This window comes from Dothidotthia symphoricarpi, assembly GCF_010015815.1.
Source record: "Dothidotthia symphoricarpi CBS 119687 unplaced genomic scaffold P153scaffold_25, whole genome shotgun sequence".
In the NCBI taxonomy this organism is placed as follows: Eukaryota; Fungi; Ascomycota; class Dothideomycetes; order Pleosporales; family Dothidotthiaceae; genus Dothidotthia; species Dothidotthia symphoricarpi.
The window spans coordinates 466,844-492,323 of NW_022985032.1; the positions used below are offsets into that span (position 1 = coordinate 466,844).

The following is a 25,480-nucleotide window of genomic DNA, read 5'->3' on the forward strand; positions in this document are numbered from 1 at the left end:
AACATGGCGCGACTGCACAAAAGTAGGTGTAACAACGTTTTGAACGCGCATTTGTCCAGCGCTGGCAGGCTTGCGCAATGTTTTTGACCTTCCTGCCACTGCGACTAACATAATCCCAGATGCTAATGACGTCTCTCCCTCACAGTCCTCCTCTTCTGCCGACGCGGCAGCGTCCCACGCATCACGAGCAGCATCTGCACCATCTTCCTCGGCAGTTCAGGGCGCGTCGCTCCTCAATGCTGCTCGAGCTGGCAAACCCACCGTTGGGGCGCGTAAATTAGACGTTGGAAAGGGGAAGCTCCCACGCCCAAGCTTTGCGCTGGGTGCAACGCGTAAACAGCCCGTGAGCCGGACCAATGTGTACGATATACCAGATAGCCCGACGAAGGGGACTTTTCAGCTGCCCGAGATCGTCAACCCTGCACCGCTGAGGCTTCTCAGGAAAAAGAAAAAACCCAAGGGAGCCGCCGAGACGCAGTCTGAAATATACCCCGAACAAGACGAGCTCCAGGTTGGACCTATTACACGCACTGAAGATGCAGACGAGCAGCCGTTACCCATCTCTCCATCTGCATTGGCTCAAGGCACCAACGACAGTGTTGACATAGATGATCATCAGCCAGACAACAGAGAGCAAGTAGTCGAGGATGAATCCGACCAAGAAACCACGAAATCCAAGTCTCCTGAAATGCAAGGACTTGATTCCTTAGAAGCTCCGAATGGCGAACAGGCACCGTCTAGTTCAGTAGAGCAAGGGCACGCAGGCAGACCCAGTAGAAGGAGTCATCCTGAAATTCGTATACCGGTAAGGGAGGCCAAGCCAGACACTGTTTCCTCAATCGCAGATGCGGGAGGCGAACGCTCTGACATCAACGAACGCGAAGGCGATGGCGATACCATTGAGGTAGCGATACCGGTACCGAAGCTCTCCGCTGCTGACAATCGCAAGAAGTCAAAACATCGAGTCGTCAATGGCGCTGAGCCGACTCCAAGTCGCTCAGAGTCTACAAGTGACCAGGTTGATCCAATCCCGACTTCAAATACACAAAATGAGGCTTCGCAAGGGAGAGTCAATGACGTACAAGAAGACGGTCATGGTGAGCCACCAGCCAGTCACCAAGTGTTTGGTCTTGACAAGACAGAAGAATACGTAAGACCAAAGCACATCCCTGCATCCACCTTGAGTCAGTCAAGATCGTTAAGGACAAGGACGACGGCACAGGGACCAGTGTCCAAGGTACGAATACAAAGTACACAACAAACAGCAGACAACTCATCTGCTTCAACCAATGAGGCCGATGACGATCACCAAGCTGAAGAAAGCCAAACATCCGACAATGGGTACGAACTCGATCCGTCACCAGCAGAGGATAGAGAATCAGACCCTCCAGAGGAAGTCGCTGCACACGAAGAACAGGTTCACGCAAACGAACACAATGAGGGCCCGGAGGAGCAACCCGAAGCAAACGCCGAACTGACTGATCTTGATCACGTTGTTAAATTTCTTGACCTTGAAGAGCGTTCGGGTAATTGTCAGACGAAGCTTGCTACTATGATCAAACAAGTATGCGACGAATCATACATTTCAGTCAGCGAACTTGACTCGCTTGCCCTCGTAGTCGAAAACATTGATAATGTTAGAGGAACACTCGAAAAAATTGATGGCGTTAAGGAGTCTAGACGATTGGCATTCAAATCTGATGCTTATTCGTATCTGTTCCGCGCACTCACTCTTTACCTGGAGACAGTGTATAGCTGGCTTTATGAGAAGTTCGACGACATTACGAAGTCTCTGGAGGCCTTGACGGTCCTTCACCCTCTTACCAACGATATTCTGGTCTTCAAAGCCAAGATAGCCACGTGGGGCGTATCAGTCCCTCAGCGTTCGAAAGGTGACCGGCTCGTCAGTGATGTGGAATCGAAACTCATCGTACCCCTACGCAAAGTCGAACAGGCATTTCGTACTCGGATCAGTATCCTCAAGGCTGCACAAAGAGACCAGCTGATGCGTTTAGATCGAAAGCGCAAACGGGAAGAGGAGGAGGCGAGACAAGACTACCTCAATGCGAGGAAGGAGAGGCGCAAACGCTGGCAAGACCTCCATGTCGTCAGAATGCAGTGCGAGCCTGTCCCCTATGAAAGACGAAAACTTTTCTTCACTGAGCTCGAGGACCGCGAGGAGACCGATGCGAATGGTGTGAGATTTGAGCGCATACCACTGTTCAAAGAACGCGTCGCGCCACGCGCTACTTCCTCAGATTCGGAACAAAAGGAATGGACTGATGAACAGACCGCCGTCTTGATCCAGGCCCTTGAAAAATTCGCTGGTGCGTTCAATGCCACTCGATATTATAATTACCTGTGAACGCTAACAAACGTACTAGGTCCACGCGTCTTCGAAAAACTTTTCCACGCCCATTGCCGTCTTGGCGGGATGCTGCGAGATTTCACCGTCACAGATATCACTACGAAAGCGACTTGGGTGCGCTCTGCTTACCTGAAGCTGCATCAAGCACAACAGGACAAAGACTGGGAAGTCCCGGATTGGGTCAAGCAGATCCCCAATCTGCCATGATTGTACTCGCGATCAACTTTTCACAGAGTCTCAGTGCAAGTATGTCGTACTCATTGAGTCATCTTGTGTTGAGATGTGATGCGGGTGTTGTTGGTGTTCTATTCTTCATCCTCAAACTTTGTGTGGTATTATTCCTCTTTTCAGAAAAGTAAATGTTCCTGATGTTCTTCTATCGTTCTCGGTAACATCTCATGGTCATTCACACAACCTCAGATCTTTGAAAATATATCAAAATACCCTACCATATTTGACCCATCACAATACTCAAATTGCCCTCTCAAACCTACACGTTTTCACCGAACGTATGTGAACTTTACCGCAATCGAGTAGGGACAGTAACCGTTTCACTAGATCACAATGCAGAAGCTTTCCAAGTGTCTAAACATCATGTTTCACCCCACAAGATGCCAAGACCTGGAGCTACAGGAGTGAATGCCGCGAGCGGATGCGAAGTTATTTCAAGATTCTCACGTTTCGTATAACTCTTTCTCCTCTCATCCAAAGTCTTCAACTCCAAGCACGCCTACATCTCTCCTCGACGAAAAGCTCAACGTGCCCAAGATTCATCACCACACCTCGCCTCAACCCACTGGAACCCCTCACACTACTTCACCACAACCTACCATCACATCATCCCAACGATGACATCCGCCAACCCGTATGCCGTGCTCGCAGAACCCAACGCTAAGGCTCTCGCACAGCCACACCGCTTGTCGCCTAAGGACAATAAGAAGCAAGCGGCCGCGCGGGTGAGGGCGCAGGACAAGAACCCGGGATTGAAGACAGAAGAGAAAGGATGGGAGACTGTCTCCAAGAAGGAAAAGAAGGTGGTCGGGAAGCCTAGAGTTTCTCCTGATGTCGCAGAGAATGATTTGTCGATGTCGCCGTCGGCGTCGTCAGAAGTATTGACGGGTATGGTCAAGCCGAACACGGAGATGGAGACAACGGGAGAAGAGATGAATATCACTTCCGATGAGAAGCAGCTCGATAAGCCGAAGACGATGAAGATCAACATGAAGGAGCAGAGGAAGTGGGAGAAGATGCGCGCGAAGAAGGCGCGAAAAGCCGCCCGGAAGACTCTACAGCAGGTCGACGAGTCTGCAGCAAAGCCTGTTGCTGACTTCGTGGAGACTACAGAGTCACCGTTGCAACCACTCCCCGCCTTCGTCTACGTGTTTTCGGTGGGAGCTGAGTCGCCGGTTTCGGAGGTCGAGGATCATGTCGACCTTCAGACCGTCTTCGAAGGAGCTGAGATGGGAATGATTGAGCGAGCTGAGAACCTCCCTGCATCGTCAACAGGTGAGCTCGCGGAGTTGGCCGAGGAGCTGCCTGTTCTCCCGAAGCCCAAGGAAACTACGGTGTCGGGAATCGAGCAAATCGAGGTTCAGGACAGCAAACATGTCGATAACTCGATGATGACGGACTGGAAGAATCTTGGATGTGAGTGTTTCAGGCAGATGATGGGGGCTTTGCTCGCGATCTTGATCATATGGCTCGGCCATCGGTTAATGGGTATTCGACTGGGTTGGGATGGGGGAGGAATTGGAGCGGTGTAGGAGTGCGGATCGTATGTCGAGGTGTATTCGAGAGGCGTGCATACCCTCATATGCTGTGCGGATCATTAGAGGTTTGGCGTTTGGCGGAATCGTTGATGGCGCATACAGTGACTTTGGAATGCGATACTATTACTGGCGAAAGGAGTTAGACCGCGAACATAGAGATCACTCAAAGTTCAATTGAATTTCTTCCGTTATGTCTACGTGTCTGCTCAATATGCCCCTTGATAAAGTTCACAATCGTCAGTAGACGTTCAATACAACATAATATTTCTATGCTCTTTTCTGCTCTTGAGTCCCAAGGGATGTAGGTTTTCTCAACAATCAATGTGCTCGAAAGTCATATCTCAACTAAGCTACCATCGTGAAAATTGAGATTGTTGATCAGTGAGTCTCAGCCTGACGCGACCGATCTTGCTTCACAGCCCATTCAACGTTCGAGAAAACCGTCCGATAATCATAGGGAATGGTGCCAGGTGGGCTGAAGAGATGGATCTATAGAATTTCACAACAGCATCCGTCTTGCAGATGGATGATTGCATTCTCCAGCTCGTTCGACAATCCTATATAGATAGTACTGCACCAAACCTCGTAGGATAAGATGAGGGACAACAATCGTGAGAAAACATTGACTTGCCGTGGTGACTCGGCACCCGAACTATCTTTACTGACTAGTCTGGGACGGTCACACATCTAGATAGAGTATTTACCCACATACTACGATGCACTGTTGTGCTTTGCAAGGGACAAATCGCAATCAGTATGTCTGAGATGATAAAGAGCATAGGATATAGACTTGTTGTTTGCACACCTACAGACAAACACGAAAAGTGTATCGTTTGCCTTCGTCGCAACCTTCTCAGTTGGTCGAAACTAGTTTTTAGAGGCGCGAATATCGTGGCTTCTACTTTGATGTTCCTCTAGGTTTGATTTGGAAAGTTTCATTTCCGGTGAATTATGCCTTGCCTGGCACAAGGCTGAAATGATAAGTCCAGTCCGAGTTGTGAATCACTGTAACACTTTCGTGCCCATTCCCTAACCGCGCGCGTGGATTGATTCGCCTTTCTCTTTCGCAACCAGAATGTTGTCAAGAACTGAAGTTCTGTCATGAAACAGTATCGATTCGATAACTGGCAATATACTAGGTTCGTGGGGGCGGCGCAGTTGTCTTCGCGTACTCTGCGACCAACCAAATCTTGCCAACGAAAGACACATGCTGCGCCCCGCAGCTCGGGTAGTACGGCTCCAGTATATAGAACCGGGGAACCGTACCCTCTCAATGTATAACTGGATTCTACTACGAAAGATCGTCACGCTTAACCGACCTTCTACTAACTCTGACTTTCACTATGAAGTTCTCTAGTGCATCGAAATACGATGTCGGTTCTATACTCTGGCTACCACCAAAAGACGAGATACCAATCGAATATCATGCTACAGCAAATTCGATCGATGATGGCTGCTTCAATCACCCTGTGGTAGTCCTCTCTGTGAATCGAGCCAGGACCGAGGTTGTCGTTTTGATCGTTCGTCAACCTCCGCCTTCTTCTTATACATGCCAATAACGCGTTTTCAGATGACCTCTTTTGGGGGGAAAGACCTCCAGGAGCGACATCCTCGGAACACCCAGACTCGTTCTATGTACATTCCAGTCCACCCTAGTAAAGCTCATCCGGATAACGATTCTCTGCTATTCCTCAGAGGAGATGGACGCCTTCCTCGGAACAGTTACGTGACACTCAACCCTCAACGGACAATTCATGGAGGGATACTCAAACCTTTGCGACGTTCAACGTGCACTCTTACAACAGACTCATACAAGCAGCTAATCAAACGCGTCGGTTTCCAACCACCGGTGAAGGAAATTGATCTTGTTAGCCAACCACTCCGCAACATCGAACCTGTTCGCCAGCCACTCCGTAACGTATCTCCAGTACGCCAGCCATTCTACGACACACCTCCAGTGCACCAGCCATTCCACAACAGGCCTCCGGTAGCCCAACCATCTCAAACCCCACTTCCCGTGCGTGAGCCACTCTACGACATACCCCCAGTGCGTCAACCATTGCCAGAGTATGTTCGTCCTGTGGTTCCTCAAAGTAGGCCTGCTATCTCGAGTTATCCTACACCAGGCCGTTTCACATATGTCGAGAATCGTATGAGCCAGCCACATGTTCAAACACAGCGCACGCAACCTCTCCTGCCGTTGCACCGGTTCAACGAGCGTCCCGCGGAAGAAGACCCTGTTCCTTCCTGTATCATCTGGGGAATTATGATCATCATCATCGGTGCTGCACTCCTTACTTTGAACTACTACAAATGGTGACTGGGTATGCATTGAACCTTGGGCAGCAAAGTTGAGCTTGGTTGGTACAGGAAGAACAGTCTAAAGTTGAGGCGTCGTGGGAGTGAGCATAGGCTAGTTTTTCTTTTCTCGGTCGAAAATAACAACCCTTTCAAGGTCGTGGTGAGCCCCATGGCGATTCAACTAGTTCAGCAGTATTCGAAAGAGGTGATGGTCTATTCGATAGTCGTTAGGATGGAAATGGGTGACGTGGGTTTATCTTCTAGTCACGGTGGCTATTACATTTCATATTGGCAGGCTTGAACTTGAATGGCATTTTATTACCTAGACATATCATCCTAACCAGCGGGATCTTCCTACGTCGACGTGCCGGATTTGAGCCTTACTGGATCCTGACAGGTATGGGCACGCTTCGGCGTCTAGCAATGCATACACCCCACCAGGTGAAACCTTCTGGCGTTTATCACACCACAATTTGCGCGAGGTCTGGAAATCAGAAGGCCTCTTTCCATTTCTTTCTCGTTAGCTACCAGACGGTATTCCATCACTGGGAGCTTATCGGGTCAAATGCCGTCACCATTTATGTATCCGCATTCCACGCCTATCAATACCCGCAACAGTGATCGCGGCCAATTCTGCATGGCGGTCCTATTCATCACAGGAAGCGTGCGGGGCACCAGGCTGAGCCGTGGAGCTGCCTCTTATAGGCTGGTTTGTCAACCCGCAGAAATCATTTCGCTCTACAAGGCTTGGTGTCAAGCCACATATCGACGTGGTGAACGCTAAATGGTTCATGTCAGTTGGGGTACTCTAGGCTACAGGTATTGTAGCACAAGGCTGATGCCTAGGCATATTATCATGGGCCTGCGGAGCAATCCCCTCAGTATATGTAATCAAGTATGCCAGCCTTTATCTCCAAGATCTCTTACCAAATAATAGTTCTCCAACTACCTGCAACTACACGGACGATGGAGACCTCGTTAGTGCTCCTGTTCACATTTAACTTTCGTATGTTCAACTGACTGTGATATTTAGTCCTTACACCAGTTCTCCTATCACACTATGTATCGGCCCACAACAAAAACAATATTACATCTCGCATGAGCTCTTGCAAAAGCCGGAATGGATTGCTTCTGTTGATCCCTCATGGGGGGCACGCAGTATACATTTACCTGATTTAAATGAGGACTCTGGTCACGTACTGGTTCATTATCTATACACTGGCACATATCAGACGCTCAACGACTTCAAGGCCTCTCCAGGCGACAAACCCATAAATGAGTTCAAGAGAGCTGTTCAAGTCTACACAATGGCAATGACATACGAGCTGGATGGCCTACAGCAGCTGGCGAAGCAAACTATTGAACATCTCGGCGCTGGAATGAACATCTTTGCCATAATTGAGGCCACGAAGGACAACTTCTCGAAACTTCCAGGCGATGCTACCTGGTTCCATGACTATTTGGACATGAAAGTCAAAAGTGCATTCGCAGAAGACCACACAATCTTTGCGAGAGATGACTTCTTTTGCTGCATTGACGACGTTACTTTGACAAGAGTCCTAGCAAAAGGCGTTGTGGAGCTTTACAACAACAAGATTTCGCATATGCTCACACAGAGGGGGCCGGTTCGCGGCGTTTCTGAAGAAGGTATTCCTGCCACTCAAAACTCACCCATGAAAAAGGCGTCGGGAGAAAGTAACTTTGCTGCCATTGGGGAGGAGCTGGAGTTTGTGGAGCCGTCGTCTCCGCCTCCCGATCCTACACCATCGGATGATAGCTGGGGTACGTCGGAGTGGATCGTGAAGAAGAAGAAAGGCAAGAAAAATATAAGATACTTTGGAGGTTGGGCACCACCATCACCTCTAGAAATCGAGCCTGAGCCCGAGCCCGAGCCTGAGCCTGAGCCTGAGCCTGAGCCTGTATACCTGGACGACGAGAACCTTGAAGAACTATTGACACCAGTACCTGAACCCGAACCTGAAGAGCCACTGATACCGGAGCCAGAGCCATATGTTGATCATTCCGCCGGCCTGAACAAATCTCATCGAAGGAGGTTGAAGATGGCGCAATTTGATCTCGATTTGGACACGTGGACAAAAATAGTACAAAGGAACAATAACAGAGGGGGGGGGTCCGAATCTATACACGAGCCTGAACCTGAATTGGAGCCCGTGGCCGAACATTCAAAGATGGAAGGACAATCAGCAGAGCCTGCTACAGCTGATATTGAAATGTGCCCCTTCCGTGTGAAGCATTTGCTTGAGGGGAATGGGTGGAAAACTTGTAAGCAATGCCGAGCCGTTCTGCGCCAGGTTGCCATCCAGATTGCCCATGCGGGCGTCAAAGGTGAGGACCAATACGAGATGGTTGACCAGGTGCTGATGGAGTAGTTTCGGGAGACCTCGTCTTTGCTTGCTTTAGGTTGTGTGGTGTAATATCTAGTTGTCATTACTTTCCTTAGTTCGTTGTTTGTTTCAGTAAGATGATGAATTTGGTGTGGGAATCTTGAGCCATCATCTTGAGTGAGTCTGGTGTGTGAGAGATTATCAAACGTAATATGTGTATGAGGTGGACATAGACCGGTAATCTGTTGTATAATTTGATGTTGTATAGTCACTTGATGAGAGGTTGTCGCGTTACCGCCTGATATCCGCCTGATGTCCGAATAAGGAGTAGTGGGCTAAGCGCCGCATGATCCTGTTCGTATCAACAGGAAGGCTGTGCAAACTATAATGACGAATCATAGTATCTTTTGATTACCAGTGAGCCTCGTCACCTGAATCTCCACCCTGCAGATGAGGCTATGCTGATAAGTCTCATATTGTTCACATAAGATGCAGACGACAAACGTCCCATTTGGGACAGTTTGGAAGTTTCCATCTCTTGGACTATTATATTTGCATCTCCAAGTTCTTTCCCCACTTCGTTAGGAGGCCTAAAAATAGAACGAACATGCAAAGCACAATGTCTTCGGCGCACGATGCAGGACTCTGGGCTATTGGTACACCGGCTGGATCTCCATTGAACCCTGATCGAGTGGGAGAGCTGGCCGACTGCATAGATACGATGCAACGTGTACAAAAACTTGCAGAGGGAGAAATTGAAACCCTCAAAGGGCTGCTGCAAAAGGACGTCCAAAATATCTTCGTCAACGCAGAAGTCCTTGGAGATCGCCAGTCGCAATGGTACGGGTTCGACTGCGGTCGCATCGACAGACGCCTAGAGTGGTTTCAAGAAGAGTTTGGCCTCACCTTTACCCAGGATATGACAAAACTGGCGCATTTACTGAGAGAATTCATTGAGTTTTGGGACTTGGAAACAGAAGCTAGAGTTTCGGATGCCGGAAAATCGTTCGTTGCGAACGTACATAAAGTCTGGCGGGCAGTAGAGATGTCCCTTGAGATTAAAGATTCAGAAGGACCGTACCGTGTGGAAGTCGTGACCGAGTGCAAGTCACACTTGTTCAGCCTGGAAGCAGAGATCTGTACAATGGAAAGTTGCATCATAGAGGTGTGGTGTCACTCAAGGCGCATCGAGGGACGTTTTCAAAGATGGTTTGAAATAAGCTCCGCTACATGCTCTTTGGAGCCTCCACCACACAAAAAGGCTCTGCCAACGAATGGCACCTCGCGGGATAGTACGCCGGTGCCGGTAGCCACGCCTCAATACCTAGACTCAGAGAGGTGTTGTCAGACGGATCGCAATGCCCATAGAGAACGATGCTTGTTACTGTGGATGGAGATATGCCTAGTGGCAGTGTGTCTGATCGTTGCGGTGGTGTACACTGCTCGGAAGCATGACGCGCAGACGGGGTTTACCATTGCCGGGGTGTTGCTGGCGGCAGGAAATATTCCTTTGGCCGCGATCGCGTATCGTTGGGGAAGGAGAACAAAGAAGATCGCGCTGGAATAATCGAACTCGGTTGAGAAAGACTAAAATGAGTGAGATCAAGAGCCAAAGACGCTGTTACATGAACATATGCTTGTGAAGACAGAGCATGCGCGATATACAAACGCTCAAGGCGAGCACTATTGGGTGGAGTCCATGTTTTTTTATTCAGTTGAACAATAACTGATACAACGGCTGAAGACCTGTCTTGCTACATAAAATTTACCATGTCGATGTGTGTTGGGAACGCTCAGGTGCTATTTGTTTAGTATACGTTGCTTTTGAATCGTGAACTTGTTGCTCTGAGTTACATCCTCGACAACGCTTAGATCATGCTTTATTTACGCCTTGCCAATCCAGTGACAAGCAGCTCTCCTGAGCCAATCTCAAGCTTCCAGCCCTCCTTCGCAAGCGCCTTTGCGACCGCAGGGCCTAACTTTCCCCTACCATCCACGCTATGTCGTCCTAGCCCAACGATGATTCTATAACCGTTGCCACCGCCACGTCGTCCTGCACCGCTCCACTCAGGTATTCTTTGCTCGCCCAGTCCACTCCACCAAGCCTGCGTCCTCTGCCTGGCTATCCTTGTGGCACTCGCCACGGTCACGCCGTGCAGGTCAAGGTAGGTTGAGGAGGATTGCGAGGACACGAGAGCGTCTGCATCAGCTTCACTCAGGGCGCGCAGATTGGCGTTAAGATCGCGTCCTTCTTGGGCATAGTAGCCCGCTGCTTGCTTCATGAGCGGCGTAGACTTGCCTTTCCGATAGGCTGCGGACGCATTTTGGAACGCTTCACTGCGGGCACGAGCGACCGAAGCAGTGTCGCGTGGCCTAGCGGACGTTGGGAGATCAGGTAGTCGTGGTGCGAGAGTGGGTTCCGATAGATCGATAGGAGCATAGCGCAGGTCGAGTTTGATACCTCCTTTGCCACCAGTCTCACTTGCTGGCTGTTCTGTGAGGGCTTTTGCAAGCTCGTGTGCCTGGGAAGTGGATGGTGATGTAAGTCGTACAACTGCAAGAGCATACTCCAGATCAATCGTGGGGAAGTCTCCGTTGAGCATGATCGCATCCTGTACCAGGCCAGCATCTGGCTCTCCATCTTTTTCGTGCGCTTTTATATCTTTGCGTACCAGAATGAGTATAGTTGCTGAAAGCGACGCGCTGCTTTCGTGGTATAGCGAAGAGACAAGCTTCGCCGGTAGGTTCGTACGTGAAGTGATGAATTCGATGTCCTTGCTGCTGTTCAGCCATTTGTTAGCCGGTGGCGTGGCTGGTCTGTCCGTATCGAAAACAAAAGCACTCCCACCAGACAGAGACACCTTCTTCTGTCTCTTTCCCTTGCCCTTTTTACCCCGTTGTGGAACATGGTAGTCCTCGGAAAACGCGTCGACGCCCTTCACAACAGGTCCATCTTCGGTAGGACTTGTTCTCGCATCTTCGAAGTAGACATGATTGAGCAACTCGTCTGTCGCTTTACTCAAGTCATCATCGCACTTCTTCAAGGTATACGCGATAAGCTCAGGGCGCAGTGTTGGGAATGTTTCTGCGAGCAATAGCCCTTTGGTCTGCGCGCTGAAGTGTTCCGTGTCCCTGAAGTATCCGCTGTCTCCTGATGTCTCCGATCCTGACACCGACCGATTATCCAAACTCAATGTCGAGAGGGTGTTGTCTGTGATAATGGTTTGTGTTGCCCAAGTCTCGCCGCTAGAATCAACACCTTTCGAGTCGCTTTGAACGGCTCCACTGCTGCCCGAAGGATCAAAGTCGGTGAGCTGTTCTTCCAAGGCAGATGCTTTTATAGAATCAAGAAGCTCCCTGACGAGTTCAATTGCGTTTGGCTGACCTGCGTAGTCGGAATATACCGCAGAGAGGAGCGCGGCGTCAACTAGAGGACAGTATTCTTCCTACACAGTATTAGCGAAGCCGTAAGATCAACATCATACAAATTATGCATACCTCGAGAATGCGCAAATCTTCATCCATCTTTCTTTTTGGGGTATTGATATCTAGTTGGTATATACGCAGATTGCATACTCGAGCTGGAGTGAGATCGCACAGAAGCGGGTTCTAACACGTAGTCGAGACAGCCAACTATGCACCTAGGTATCAATGCAAGCAACAATTGGTTGAGCGCGCGTTAAACAGTTGAATTGCACAGGCGCGTGGAATGTTGGTAACAAGGCTGCGCGTCGATGATAAGACCCTTGGGAGGGGTTGAGTAGGCGAGCTTGGCACTAATCAATTCAACGGCGACAACATCGCGTCCGTTTGGTGAAACAACTCAAGGGCTTCGGAGGCATGGAAACACTTTTTAAAAAAGATTCTCGTCGTCTGAATCGATGTTAGACGTCATTCAAAATCTTGAGCCGCCAGGGCTGGATGCGCGTCATCGTAGGGCGCTAGAGGGACGGACAATTTTGGCGCGTTTCCCTCTGCCACATCACAGCATCAGATCTGGTGAATAGACGTATCAAATTTTCTTGACAAGCTTCCACCACCTGCTTGAATCGTATTATTCATTCGTAAGATGTACGCGACGCTGCGTTTTATGTCTGTCACGTTCGTGGTACACATGCACAGTCAACGATGCAAAAACTCAAAACTAGGCTTCGACTGCTTCTCAAGCTGCAAATGTTATCCATAACCGCAATTTCAGAACCGTAAACAATCGTCCTCTGTAGGTTTGTCACCATCATGTCCTCAGTATCCAGCTTCATATCGAGTTTTACCAACACCCTTTTCGGCTACCTCCGCTCCATAGCAAGCGCTCTTATCTCTTCCTCGCCCTTTCGCTGGACTTGGGCTCAACAAGTACATGTAAAACTCAAGGCAGAGCACACAATTATATGGGTATGTCAAATCATGAACTTCCTCTGGGTAGTGTTCCAAAGCTGGCGTGGTAGTAAGAAGAAGGTCACGAAGATGTTGAACGCGAAAACCGGAGCAGATGAGGACAAAGAGAGGACAAAGAAGATCAAGAGACGTAAGAAGTATCTGGGTAAGGGCAAAGGCAGGGAGCGAGTATCGAATAATGATCGCGGAAAGTACACGCTGATCTTTCTCTAAACACTATCGTACTGCCTTTCGCGGGACAATATACTCTGGATGTTTTAAACTCCGCTGAGGCTTTATTCTCTGCTTCTCATTGGGTCAGGTCCAGATTCGCGATCATGGCCGTCAACCGTTCCTCTTTCGTACTCAATTCGTACGTCCTGTCAACTTTTACTCGGTCAGCCATCGTATGTCCGAAGAGAGCAGCTGACGTGTCAACCAGATGTTAAGCAACTTGCAAGGCTCAAACATTGTACCAAAATTTCATAGCCTTTTTCTCTGAGCTGCTCAGTCAGCCACGATGAATCTTGACCAAGTACATGGCAGCCGATTATCCAAAAGTTGTAGAAGTGAGCAGCAGCTGTGGCGATCATGATGGCTCCAGCCAGGAGGAAGCGATCTGACCGCAGGAGAATGTTGCCATGTAGTCCACCAATTGATAACAATCCTATTATAGTTGCTGATATCCCCACTCTGAAGCAAGCGTGGAAAAGTACCCGTGTGCGAGGAAGGGCAGGGTTCCCATCCGAAATAGCAGAGCAAGACATGTATAGTAACCGAACGACCCGCAGCAACAGTTGAGGCTCTTCAAGTTTGAGCTCTGGGTTGCGAGCGCGTATCGAGGTATATCTATCGATAATGCGCTCGGTCAGAAAGTAGACGTTTCCGCACTCTGTAAGCCAATTGAAGCCAGAGCGAAGCACCCGGTGAAGCCGTGGATATCTAGACAAATGTGTGCGAATTCCGTTGGACAAAGCCATAACATTTACGGCAAACACGTAGACGAGCTGTAACAGTCATTCCTGGAGGACCTTGTGTTTCGGCTCGCGAAACAGTGTTGTTCGACAGATGGGACAGCGATTGCCATTTGGTCCATCAACCATCTGATCAGCACATTCGCGGCCAAAAACGTGATTATAGGGTAGGATTCGAACACCGCAATGCTCGCTGTCATCGTATAAGGCCCAACAGAACGCGCATTTGTTGTCGTTGAAGATATCGTTCGGCTTTGCCAACACAACGCGGTGTGTAATAAAGCTGGGTTTGGAAACCCCAAAGAGCGTATCGAACAAGATCATGTTAGGGTCGTAAAGTGCGGGGTTAAGGTTTGGTGGCAGGGTGTTGTGCAATGGTGCCCTGAGCACGTCCGGGCTATGCGATGGCGTGTGGGAGTGGTCATCAAACTACATTTGCGAGAGGATTAGGAGGTTGTTTGACAGCACATGCAGAAGTGACGTAGTCGGCTTATTTGTGTAGATGGGATAGCAAGGAACATTATACTGCAAGCTAACAGGGCTGACGACCATGGTGTACTTATCTTGCATTTACCCGCTTACAAAAGCCCATGAACTTCTTTCCACCGTACATATCCTTCCCTTGCATGTTTATGCAACCCAAATGTCTCACTTACTGGCTCTTCGTCTTTTACAACGTTCTTCTCCCACACAAAATCTCTCCCTTGTCTCACCAGCCTCTTCGCCCAGAATCAAACCATCCATCGACTAAATACCAGACTTAATCCTACTACCCCGATGATGAAAGGAATCAACTGCCTGACACTCGTCTATAAATCTGACAATCTACTTGACAACGTTACGTATCATGAGATCTAAGATTGCATAGTTTCACCCCAGCCAGACTTTCTTCGACGCCTCGGGAGCAATGAGATGTAGCGATGAAGCCAAAGTCACGCATGGCCAACTTGGAAGGTTCTTCTTGTCAGAAGATGTTGAATTGGTATTTGTAGTCGCCGTGTCCCTCTGAAATGGTCCGTTCAATGGGTGGAGAAGCAGAGACTGTCGGAGGTGCGAGTAGATCACAAAAGCTCGGTGTAGAAACTGTAGTGCCGTGAAAGTTTTCCAGACGAGGTTCGATACTTTTTGGGAATAGAATCGATCGCGCGATGACTGGGAAGGTAATGGGCTTGTCGTCTGCGCCCATTTGATATGGACTTGCTGAAATGCAGCGTTGGATGTAGAGCTCGCTCTCATACATTTCTCGGAGTACTGCGAACTCATTGCTATGCTCATGATTCTCCACATGTGCTGCTGACATCGGAGATGTGCTTGGCGTAGCTGGCCGGGATGAGGTATGGAAAAGAATGTCATTTTCATTATTTACATGGGTTAATTTCTTGGATTTTGGCTGAAGCAAAGTAGCCTCGCTATACGGGCCGGGAATTGGCTCTGTGGATGAGCAGTGTGAGTCCGAAACCTCAGAGCGATTGTCGAGCGACAACACTTGGGAGAGTGTGACGCTGTCTGGATACGGGAGGTGTCAGGTCGGAGGGTAGGGGGAAGAGATACATTGATGCGAGAAAAGGGAATAAATTGGAATAAACAAACGACGCTGATTTGGACGAAGAAACTAAAGACGGTAGACTCGAGTTTGGAGAATGCATGAGGGTTGTACAACATGTATACCCGTTGCAGGCATCGATGTTGTGATGCTGCGCCGCTTCCTGCATGATCTTGGTGTCCGTAAGCGCCCGGGATGCGCGTAACAAAAACCTGGAACGAATCGTCGCCACCAACAAACAAGTGCCTGAAATCCGTTAAAAGTAACATACCAGGATGTTGTGAGAAGAGAGCAGCCTCGGTCAACTTGCAGCATCCCACCTCAGCGAAAAAGCAAGACTAGGTGGCAAATTCGAGCAAACTTCAAAGTAACTCATCGTCAATTCTGGTCACTAACAGCAATGTCTCGCATGTGAAGGACGACATCCGCGTCTTCAAACTCCTAAAACTTCCAAAATCAAAAGGTATGCCCGCTATATCCCCCCTTAACCAATATTCAAAACACCAAGCTTTCAATCTTCCGAGTGTGGTTGTGTTGTGTAGTCACTCGCTGACCCTAATCGCCACCTCACATAACCGTACAAGGAAGGCAGCAGCAACTGCAGTCATCGGTGCTGATGCACGAGCACTTTCCACCCTGAGGCTTGACGATCGAACCCGCCGTTGACGAGATGGAACTGGTAGCTGCAGGCATTTTCGCGGTCGATTTTACTTCAAAGTTTGGGTGTGAAGATGTTGGGTCCGCTGGAGAGGATGCGCGGAAGGTGCGGGTACGGGTTGTAGGATAGTTGGATATGCGCTGTGACGTTGTTAGCGCGTTGGCTCCGTGGGGTTGCTGTTGTGGGGGATGAACTGACAGTGATAGGCGTGTGTGTATGCGCAGGGCGGGTGAGAGGTTGGACTTGGGGTGTGTGATTGTGAAGGGTATCTCAAGGGCTAGGGGAGTAGGTTATATTGCATAGGGAACGCCCCTCGGGTCTTGATTTCAGCCATGCGACGCGCTAGCCCATGACGTCTTGGCGCAATGGGGATGACGTTTCAACTGTGGCAGTGCACGTGGGACGACGCAATGTTTGATAAGTTCGAGACCGTACGAAAATAGTGATGCGACTTTGTGTCAATGTCAAACCCTGGTCTATCCAATATATGCAACTCGTAGCAAATGTGTTACCAGCAGCTGTGTTGTGTACATTTGTAGGAGATCTTTGTAACGCATAAACTAAAGCTCATTTCCCAGACCCTGCTTGTCAGGCTCAAACATCCCTCCATGTTGGTGGTCCTCGCTCGTTCCACGGTGTCTTGACGACTGTTGAAAATTAGCGAGGTCGAATTGGTGAATATCCGCGGTGAACTTACCATTATTATCGCTGAATGGGTCGTCTTCATCCTCCTCGGCCTCATCCTCCGGTTCGGCCCTGTGCTTGCCTAATGCAGGGGCTGCAGGCATAGGAATACTCATCGGCCTTGGAGGCTTCGTAGGGGGAGTGTCTTCGACTTTCATCCTAGACATTGCCGCTTGAGCAGTGGATGTGCTACCCGATTCATCATCACTGTCGCTGTCGTCGTCGATGCTCTTGTCCATGACCTCAAACGCCATAAGTGCTTTGACAAGCTCATCGTTGGCATTGAGTAGTGGACCAATAAATTGCTCCGACTCGACAAGGTGAATATAACGCAGAATTTGACGGCGCAGCTGTTTGCAACTTTCGAAGCGTCTCATGACCTCCGGATTCTCGCTGACACGCTGCTGCTCGCGGTTGATGAGTTGTAGTCCATTCAACAGGTTTGTACTAGAAACATTGGCTGAAGCGATCGTCTCGAGGACTTGACCCTTTTCTTTGTCCAGGTTGAAAGCCTTCTTTGAACTTTTCTTGTCTTTTTTGTCCCTCTTGAATATTGAACTGTGCTGTGAGGTATGACCCAAAGCGACTGGTCTGCTGGAAGATGAAGGTGTGCTAGAAGGTTCAGGCCGCCTATTATACTGAGGGGTGGAAGGAGGTGATTGTTCTTCCCGTTCACGCGCTGCTTCGGCGTCTTGTTGCCTGACGATGCGAGATTGCTGAGGTTGAGGACGTTTCGTACGAGGCAATTCCTTATGAAGTGCTGCTATGTGCTCGAGTCCAGGTGTTGCTTTGTATGCGACAGCCCATTGTCTGAATAGAACATTGACCTTTTGTCGCACTTCAGCGTCGACCATGTCGTCTCTGGCCAAGATCCGTAGTCGTTCGAGGAGAGGCTCATCAGCAAAGGCCTTTTGGAACCTGGAGCCCGCGTTTTGAATCAGAGCATCCAGTATGACGAGCGCGCGGATCTGGCGGTGCACGTTTCCGTACTTGCTGGAACTCGGGTCAGGCTAGACAACAACGACGACGTAACTATACATACAGCTTTTTCCGTAGAGCTCGTGCTGCTTCGGTTGGACCAGACGCTTGGATACGGATAACTTCGATGAGATCTACAATACCACCAACGTCCTGCAACTTTTAGTCTCTCGAGAAATCATTCGCTTATGGCGCGACTTACGTTCTCCTCATACTGTTCACCTGTGAGTCGGTCCACCTGCACCGAGACAGCCGAGAAAGGTTTCTTCTATTGTCGGAGCCAGGATTTCAGTACTTTGTGACAATGTTTGAGCAGACAAATCGGGCACGGGTTCTCGAAAATGGGAAGGTCCGCATAAGCATCGGGTGTTTTGTGGTGATGAGATAGTTTTCGAGAAACACCAGATAATGGGTTGCTCAAATCAAATGGATTTCTGCGGGACGAAGGAAAGGTTGGAGAATCGAAAGAGATACGCGAGTATGAATTTGACGGTCGATAGAGGGTTTCGCCATCAAGAAGCCGCTCGTAATCGTTACAGAAGGGGTTTGAGTTCATGATGATAGCAAAATAGAGAGTGGGGAAGATGTGTAATTAATAAAATAATTGAACAGAGTAAACCATCAACGATGAGGCATACAGAAAGATTAATATATAGAAGGATCGGCCCAGGGCATCTTACCGGCATTGTGAAATTGGTGTCTGGTAGGCAATCTGCCCGCCAACACTTGCTATTTTCGGGTGATGAAGAAACACGGCGTTTCCTTTGGGACAATATTCCTGAAGTTCGATTGGTTGGAACGTCGGATTTTAGAACAGCGACGTCGTCTGGGCGTGCTAAACACGGTTTGAGAGAGGGGAACCGGGCTAGGGGTGGAGAGCCGGTGTAAGAAGATGGGGACCAAAATAGATGACGTTCGAGTTGCGACAAAGTGTGCAAGAGCCGTTATGAACGTGAAGAACTTGTGTAGAATTATACCTGAAGGTAGTGTTTGAGAAGGAGTGTTGTTGTGAAGCTTCAGAGTGATTGAAGCTGCCTTGATTGCTACTGCCCGAAAGAGCCGCCCGCGTGCACATGGTGGGGGCTGATGTAAGCCAAGCTTCACGACGCGTCAACTCCACCGACAACCACACTTCTTCACTTCACCAATTGATGCATGCGTTGTTTCGCCATCGATCATGGACTTGGTTAATACAGCGGCTGTTCTGTATCGTGGATGGGACGTGGAAGTGATGCAGGAGCCGAGGATTGGTGATGAGGCGTGAGCAGTCCATTACATGCCCAGTCGTCCGCCATTTCTTTCCTCTGGTACCTGATAGTCCACATACAATTAACACGAACTGATGCGGAGCATCCAGGGACTTTACGCCAACTCCCATCTCATCAGGTTTCACCGCCATCAACCAACAACCTAGACAGCTACCGACGCCTCAGTCTTCAGCAGCTGCAACTTGTCCGGCTCCTACTCAACAAAGCCATTCGCGACGACGGCGTCGAACGATTGCTCAATATTTGGGGCTAGAAGCCTCGAACGAGCCAGTAGATGTGCAGAGAGATGTCCTCACTCCACCAATGCCTGAGCGCTTGCCCTCAAAGCCTACACGCAAGCGGCGAAAACAGGCAGGCGACGAACATGCGACGAAAGACAGGATGACAGATGCAGACAGTCGAGACGGCTTGAAGCAGCGATATGTTTCCGAAGGATTTCGTGTGACGAAAGCTACTGGTAGACGTCCTGCGAGCCGGGCAAAGACCTCTACCGTCGAAGTCTCGCAGCCACCTTCCGCTCCTACATGCAGTCCTCAGTCGATATTCAATGAAGATCTCGTGCCTGACAACACCCAAAATGTGGACTTCTATTGTGTTTCGCATGGCGTTGCAGAGAACAGGCACAGGGCCGATCCAAAAGATTACAGTCAGGACACACTTGTTGCTTCGACCTCTCGAACCAACGCCGACATGATGTCCTTTGATCTCAATGCTAACCACCATGACACTAACGATCATACTCACCTTGACTTCAGTTGGCCCAATTATCAGGGCGACGACAGCATCTTCAGTGGCGATGAGTTCAATGACGACCTCGATGATGAAGATCTCATGAAACTATCATCTGACGTCGAGGACAGCTCTGGCAGAGTGAATTGCACACCCACCCCACTCACCAACTTAAGTACTAATGGGCAACAGCATGCGAAAGACCGCTTATCAGGCATATCTGCAAATTCTCCGATCGTTGTCGACGAACCCGGCAGCCCCGGCCATACCAAAAAGAAGTTTGTTTCGCCAGTGACGCTGACCACGCGACTTCTAGCTGCGACTGGCGATGCCAGGTCTATAGAGGACCGCAAACCCATCGTCAGGTCCCCATTCCCCTCACCAGTTCGCGATCGCTCCCCTATCATTGGTCTGTCGTCGAACATGCTCCTGAAGACGTGCTTTCGTATTGGCGAGGCGATTAATCAGGGTCATCTCGCATCCAAGGCTGGCAAGCACGTCATGCTCGAACTGTATGCCCGTGTGCTCAGCTCTGAACGAGACGATGCGAAACAAGACTTCGTCCTCTGCGATCTCTTTCATGCGAAACCTCCGTACATCAAGGCTGTATACGACGCGACCATCTGGAAGCAAGTGCAGCTTTTCAATTACGACAGTCAGCGATTGCTGCAGGAAGGGAGAATTTGTCGATGCATGGGTAAGATGAAGTGTGAGAAGAAGGAGTGGGTTATGACAGTCTCGAATGTGTGGGAAGCGACATGGGAAGACATCCAATGGGTTGAGGGCATTGTCAATGCCTGAGGCAGGTAGATGAAGGCTGTCGGAAGTTCTCAGGGGCTGGGGCAAGGTCCAGAATGTAGGATGCCATTTTGAGGGACCGGGCCAGATAAAGGAACGGACGCGCGCGATTACACCTACAGGGGTTTGTAATCAATGGGATATGGTTTACATGGTAAAAAAGTTTATGTTGCGTCGAGTGCGTTCGCAATAAAATCGTAATCATCTTCGTATTCCTACCATTTGACAGTATGTATTAAGCTTCACACGTGATATGCGATACAAATTACCCGCCCCGCTTTCTTTGACGTCGTTGTTCACCATGAATCGACAGATTTGTCGTGTACGGAAACAACGACGCGTTTTCAGCAGCTGGCTGATATGTTGACTCCCTCACGCTTGCTCTCTCCACACACACAATACAGGCAATGTTGACCAGCGCCATGGCATCCGCGTCTAGTTACAGTAGGGCCGGGGCTTCTGGGCAACGCGAAGAAGCCGTCATTGATCCCCAGCCCGTGCAGACACCACAAAAGTCACGGTCGCCCAAAGCGCGCTCTCTTTCGGACACGATTCCGCGATTGGAGCCATCACCAAAGTTCCACGAGCCAGCACGCACGTCCAAAGATGACCACACCATCATGGCCAGTCCCAGCACCCCCAAACGGCCAGACTTCCTCTCCAGAGGGTTGTCCCTCCAGATGCCTGCTCGAGAGACGCCCATGCCCAGCCCCGCGCACTTTGCCGCGCGGGTGCCACTTTCACCGCAACTAGATGCGCGCAACACGTACGCGTCGCCAGCTTCACTGCTGCCGCGACGGTCACGGGGTGCTGAGTTCTCGAGAGCCTGCACCAACCTTCACCACTCGACGCTCCCCGACGCGTCCTCTCCCGACTCGTCGCCCACAATCACGCAGAAGGGGATTAAGATACCGACACGGACGACGCGAGCGAACTCGATGTTGCTGGAATCGCCCAACGTCAATATGCATGGCGGGTGGGGCAATGGCGAGCGGACTGCGCCCTCGAGCTCGGTAGGCAGCATCAACATGCTTGGATCGGACGATTCGAGCAGCGACTCTGATGGGGTTGACCCTCTGGACCCTGATGACAACGACGACCCCATGCTCATGACCCCGCAAACCATAAAGTCGAACAACCTCTTCCCCAATGCTGCTGGCGGCACCAACGGCACCTGGTCGAGCCTGTTCTCTCCCGGTGCACTCCCCAATTTCATGAGCATACAGCGAGCGAGACTGCGAAAAGGCCGGAGTCGGAAGAGCTCGAGCTCTGCGAGCGGACACAGCTCGATGGCGAGTCCTGGACCAGCATCGCCGCCCAACGGGAAGGACTCGGGCTTCTTTGCGAGAGAGGCGGCCATGCGCAAGGCTGAGTCTCGTCGTGAGAGTCTCTCGCTCTTCGCAATCGATCTGAACATCTCTTCTGGTAACGACAGCGGGGACGAAGCCTCGGCGATGCCCCAGACTCCCGGCGTTGTGCGACGGCCTGTGACGCGGCGGGGTAATTTACTGGTGAGTGACTGTGCCATGCTGAAGGAGAAGCTGAAATGCTGACTTTCCTAGCCACGATCCAGACAGTTTGGTCGCATCAAAGCTGAGCTCTTCGAAGAGTCCGCACCCGTCGACAGTGAAACGCGTCGCGAAGCCGAGATCATCCGACAAGTGAGGGAAAGCGACGCTGACCCCTCGCTCACAGCGCAATCGTCTCCCAGTCTCCTACCCGCTGGACTAGAAGGATGTCTGGAGGGAGTGCCTGAGGAGGGCAGCGAGAGCAACATGAGTCTCGATGGCTCGACAGCCAAGGAGTTATTCGGCACATATGGCAGTCTTAACACTGGCCGAAACTCCATCGGTAATGGGTTTTGGAACCAGCGCGTGGCTCAAACACCACCGCCGCCCTCCTTCTCCCGCGCTGAATCGTCAGCGATGAGCGAGGACATGACTCTGGACTCACCGACCATTTCATCGTTCAACGACAACATGGCGCAAGAGCAGAACAACAGCGAATGGGCTTCACGAGCCTCCACACCAGGGAATATGAACCCACCCTCTGCAGCCGAGGGACTCAAGAAGTCGAACAAGCGCCGGCGCGATGATGACTTCGACGAGATGTCCATCAAGCGTCGCGCCGTGTCCCCAGGCCTTAGTGTGCATAACAGCCCCGTCATTTCACAATCCCCTGTGCAACGCGACGGCACTTTATGGGGCACGGCCAAAGCCGGTAGAGAAACTTCCATCAGCGGACAGTCTAATGGGGAGAGGTCGAACAGCGGAGGGAGCATGAGCATGACACCGACTTTGGGACCTAAGCGGGTTGGGTTACAGGGGATGACAGACACTAGCGATGGGTTTATGAAGATGAGCATTGAGTAGGACTGATATTCCAGACGCTCATCTCTTGTGGGAATACTGTACTTCGACCTCGGTTTCAGCGCGGCGTTCGGGAGGGCATCATAAGGGAAACTTAACGGCCGCTATCACAGTTTGAAACTCTATTCTTTGTATAGATACCCCTGTTTTCAACATTCCAACAATCATCATCATCATCATCATTCTTCTGTTTGTAATCTGAAGACCACCTGAGATCGTGACGGCAGTTGCCTGCCTTGTGGCTGCCTGCTTGGCGATATCTACTTGTCGACAGTATTATATAGCCTCGGCCGCCAGACAAATGCAACGGTCAAAATCATCGCTTCAATTCAAACAACTACCATTTTGCCTTGTGAACTCATCGCAAGAACCAAACACACACCACCGCAAACAACATGTCCACCGCCCCAGAGCGGTGCACATCAATGCAAGCATTCAACATCTTCGGCACGAATGATGGCAATGGAGGAATGTGGCATATCTCCGAATCAAGCATCGTGGCTAACGGAGGATCGAAAGAAGATTTCAACGAACTGCTAAAGACGTTTGAAAGTGTGCCAAAAGAGGAGAAACTGGAGTGGGTAAAGACTCATGGTGGTGAGTATATGGAGCTCGGGGAGATTACGGAGACCATTCATGCGGTGAGTTGGTGAGTTGTGTTGAGATTGGGTTCTGTGGGCTGATGGTTGGGTTTAGAGTCGTCCTATTTAGGGACTTGGAGAGGTGGAGTGTGTCTCGATGGGAGGGAGATGTGGAGTGGGTGTCGAGATATATTGGAGTTCGTGAGCTTGTGTGAAGGTCTATTTGTTTCTTATGTTACTTGTCAGGTAGCAAGGCGTCTAAGAAACCTCAGTAGCGCTTTGCCCGTACTTGAAGTGCTAAATTCCTCTCGTTTGATAGTGTACTTTGACGGAGACCCCAGATAACCATGTTCATGTCTGTGTCAACATCCTGTAAGGTACTCTTGCAAAACTTCGATATTCTTACATACTAGTAAAACACGCTACTTCCTCTTATAGCCTAGCTCAGAAGCTGGGAGTGTGAGATGGCCAATCCCTGCATCTGGACCCTCGATTGCCAATGCCAAGCTCGGCGGGCATCCGCGACCTCGTCTCCGCAACTTCCCCAAGCGTTTGCAGCTACACGCAACAATTGCTACCGCAACACAGCTGAGCACCCATCCTCACAACTTCACACACACCACCATGTCGAGAACAGCAGCCCTCTCCTCCTTCGTGGAAAGCGCGCCTCCCGGCGAGGTACGCAACCCCACCAAGCTCTCACCCTCCCTCTCTAACATGTCATCAGCTTGCCGAAGTCACCAAAGCAATCAAATCGATCCTCGGCGAAGCCTCGGTTCAGAGCGAGCTTACGCCGTCCTTCCAAAAGTACAACGAAGAGCAATTTACGACGACGAAGCTCCCCGGCGGCGTCACAGAGGTCATCATCAGCCCATACAACTCGCTGGGCGCGGGACGATACTACGACGTCGAAACGCAGAGCAGCTTCGACTTTGACCATGCAACCGGGAAGTCGAATGCGGTGCAGAGCCATGTACTGGAGAGTTCGCACAAGGAGATCATGTATGTGGCCATGTCCAAGTCGCGTTGCGCACGACAAGGGGTAGATTTTTGCGACGGCGATACTAATACAGCTTGTGTAGAAAGAGCCTCGTGAAGAGCCTGGGCACCCATACAGCAGAACACTACCCTAAATCTAGCTACGCCGTCTTCCCCGCGTCCTCGGACTCGCAGCTCGCCCTCCTCACCGTCGCAAACAAATACTCGCCCTCCAACTACTGGAACGGCCGCTGGCGCTCGTCGTACATGTACAATCCTTCAACTGGCTCGCTTACCGGTAGCATAGAAGTCGATGTACACTACTACGAAGACGGGAATGTGCGACTACTTACCAAGAAGGACGTTTCTGTTACCGTCAATGGGCCTGTAGACGTGGTGAGGAGCATTGCGCAGGCGGAGAAGAAATATCAAGAGGATTTGAACAAGGCCTTTGCGAGTCTGAGCGAGGGCGCATTCAAAAGTCTGAGGAGACAGTTGCCGATTACAAGGCAGAAGATTGAGTGGGAGAAGATTAGCGGGTACAGGCTTGGGCAAGATATTGGCGGGGGTCGGCGACAGTAGCGTTGAGGAAGGCATCGTGGTGGGGAAGCTGCCCGAAGGGAGATATTGGAGACTTGTTACTAGATATCAGAGCCGAGGATCGATATGGCGTATCAATAATATTCTACGTTATGCGCAATCTCTGTGCTTATCTACAAGGTCTCAATTTAGAAGTCCTCAAACATGTGACTTGGTTGTCCCA

The 25,480-nt window shown here is 50.3% G+C and overlaps 13 protein-coding genes across 13 annotated transcripts; 9 read left to right on the top strand and 4 right to left on the bottom strand.

Annotated features, from left to right (window-relative positions):
* Positions 1-3: 3 nt before the first annotated feature.
* P153DRAFT_435611 (uncharacterized protein) lies at positions 4-2,829 on the top strand (the record flags this gene model as incomplete). The annotated part of the gene is made up of 3 exons (XM_033673159.1): positions 4-22; positions 120-2,327; positions 2,385-2,829. The coding sequence occupies 3 exons, from the start codon at positions 4-6 to the stop codon at positions 2,573-2,575; spliced, it is 2,418 nt and encodes an 805-aa protein (XP_033518391.1). The 3' UTR covers positions 2,576-2,829.
* Positions 2,830-5,425: 2,596 nt separating this feature from the next.
* P153DRAFT_351626 (uncharacterized protein) lies at positions 5,426-6,457 on the top strand (the record flags this gene model as incomplete). Its single annotated transcript, XM_033666352.1, has 3 exons — positions 5,426-5,657; positions 5,708-5,986; positions 6,104-6,457. Exons 1-3 carry the CDS (start codon positions 5,481-5,483, stop codon positions 6,455-6,457), a joined length of 810 nt encoding a protein of 269 aa, XP_033518392.1. The 5' UTR covers positions 5,426-5,480.
* Positions 6,458-7,289: 832 nt separating this feature from the next.
* On the top strand, positions 7,290-9,095 carry P153DRAFT_142390 (uncharacterized protein). Its single transcript, XM_033662116.1, has 4 exons — positions 7,290-7,325; positions 7,376-7,415; positions 7,472-8,842; positions 8,895-9,095. Exons 1-3 carry the CDS (start codon positions 7,295-7,297, stop codon positions 8,826-8,828), a joined length of 1,428 nt encoding a protein of 475 aa, XP_033518393.1. The 5' UTR covers positions 7,290-7,294; the 3' UTR covers positions 8,829-8,842; positions 8,895-9,095.
* Positions 9,096-9,234: 139 nt separating this feature from the next.
* Positions 9,235-10,614, top strand: P153DRAFT_371305 (uncharacterized protein). Its single transcript, XM_033669240.1, has one exon. The coding sequence runs from the start codon at positions 9,403-9,405 to the stop codon at positions 10,348-10,350; it is 948 nt and encodes a 315-aa protein (XP_033518394.1). The 5' UTR covers positions 9,235-9,402; the 3' UTR covers positions 10,351-10,614.
* Positions 10,615-10,663: 49 nt separating this feature from the next.
* P153DRAFT_351629 (uncharacterized protein) lies at positions 10,664-12,520 on the bottom strand (the record flags this gene model as incomplete). Its single annotated transcript, XM_033666353.1, has 2 exons — positions 12,282-12,520; positions 10,664-12,229 (listed from the first exon to the last, which is right to left on the bottom strand). Exons 1-2 carry the CDS (start codon positions 12,306-12,308, stop codon positions 10,664-10,666), a joined length of 1,593 nt encoding a protein of 530 aa, XP_033518395.1. The 5' UTR covers positions 12,309-12,520.
* Positions 12,521-12,585: 65 nt separating this feature from the next.
* On the top strand, positions 12,586-13,391 carry P153DRAFT_435615 (uncharacterized protein; the record flags this gene model as incomplete). The annotated part of the gene is made up of 1 exon (XM_033673160.1): positions 12,586-13,391. Exon 1 carries the CDS (start codon positions 13,020-13,022, stop codon positions 13,389-13,391), a length of 372 nt encoding a protein of 123 aa, XP_033518396.1. The 5' UTR covers positions 12,586-13,019.
* Positions 13,392-13,491: 100 nt separating this feature from the next.
* On the bottom strand, positions 13,492-14,513 carry P153DRAFT_142397 (uncharacterized protein). The gene has a single exon (XM_033662117.1). The coding sequence runs from the start codon at positions 14,135-14,137 to the stop codon at positions 13,592-13,594; it is 546 nt and encodes a 181-aa protein (XP_033518397.1). The 5' UTR covers positions 14,138-14,513; the 3' UTR covers positions 13,492-13,591.
* A 428-nt stretch (positions 14,514-14,941) lies between these two features.
* P153DRAFT_142424 (uncharacterized protein) lies at positions 14,942-15,616 on the bottom strand. The gene has a single exon (XM_033662118.1). It carries the CDS (start codon positions 15,488-15,490, stop codon positions 15,002-15,004), a length of 489 nt encoding a protein of 162 aa, XP_033518398.1. The 5' UTR covers positions 15,491-15,616; the 3' UTR covers positions 14,942-15,001.
* Positions 15,617-15,938: 322 nt separating this feature from the next.
* P153DRAFT_371307 (uncharacterized protein) lies at positions 15,939-16,828 on the top strand. Its single transcript, XM_033669241.1, has one exon. It carries the CDS (start codon positions 16,140-16,142, stop codon positions 16,338-16,340), a length of 201 nt encoding a protein of 66 aa, XP_033518399.1. The 5' UTR covers positions 15,939-16,139; the 3' UTR covers positions 16,341-16,828.
* A 98-nt stretch (positions 16,829-16,926) lies between these two features.
* Positions 16,927-18,262, bottom strand: P153DRAFT_303236 (uncharacterized protein; the record flags this gene model as incomplete). The annotated part of the gene is made up of 4 exons (XM_033664501.1): positions 16,927-16,979; positions 17,030-18,015; positions 18,050-18,147; positions 18,197-18,262. Coding segments are annotated over 4 exons (1,203 nt in total), but the record flags the coding sequence as incomplete, so codon positions are not given.
* An 862-nt stretch (positions 18,263-19,124) lies between these two features.
* Positions 19,125-20,990, top strand: P153DRAFT_371309 (uncharacterized protein). The gene is made up of 2 exons (XM_033669242.1): positions 19,125-20,132; positions 20,184-20,990. Exons 1-2 carry the CDS (start codon positions 19,566-19,568, stop codon positions 20,790-20,792), a joined length of 1,176 nt encoding a protein of 391 aa, XP_033518401.1. The 5' UTR covers positions 19,125-19,565; the 3' UTR covers positions 20,793-20,990.
* A 99-nt stretch (positions 20,991-21,089) lies between these two features.
* On the top strand, positions 21,090-23,422 carry P153DRAFT_426846 (uncharacterized protein). Its single transcript, XM_033672626.1, has 2 exons — positions 21,090-22,300; positions 22,352-23,422. Exons 1-2 carry the CDS (start codon positions 21,197-21,199, stop codon positions 23,159-23,161), a joined length of 1,914 nt encoding a protein of 637 aa, XP_033518402.1. The 5' UTR covers positions 21,090-21,196; the 3' UTR covers positions 23,162-23,422.
* An 860-nt stretch (positions 23,423-24,282) lies between these two features.
* On the top strand, positions 24,283-25,427 carry P153DRAFT_371311 (F-actin-capping protein subunit alpha). Its single transcript, XM_033669243.1, has 3 exons — positions 24,283-24,417; positions 24,467-24,741; positions 24,822-25,427. Exons 1-3 carry the CDS (start codon positions 24,364-24,366, stop codon positions 25,297-25,299), a joined length of 807 nt encoding a protein of 268 aa, XP_033518403.1. The 5' UTR covers positions 24,283-24,363; the 3' UTR covers positions 25,300-25,427.
* Positions 25,428-25,480: the final 53 nt, after the last annotated feature.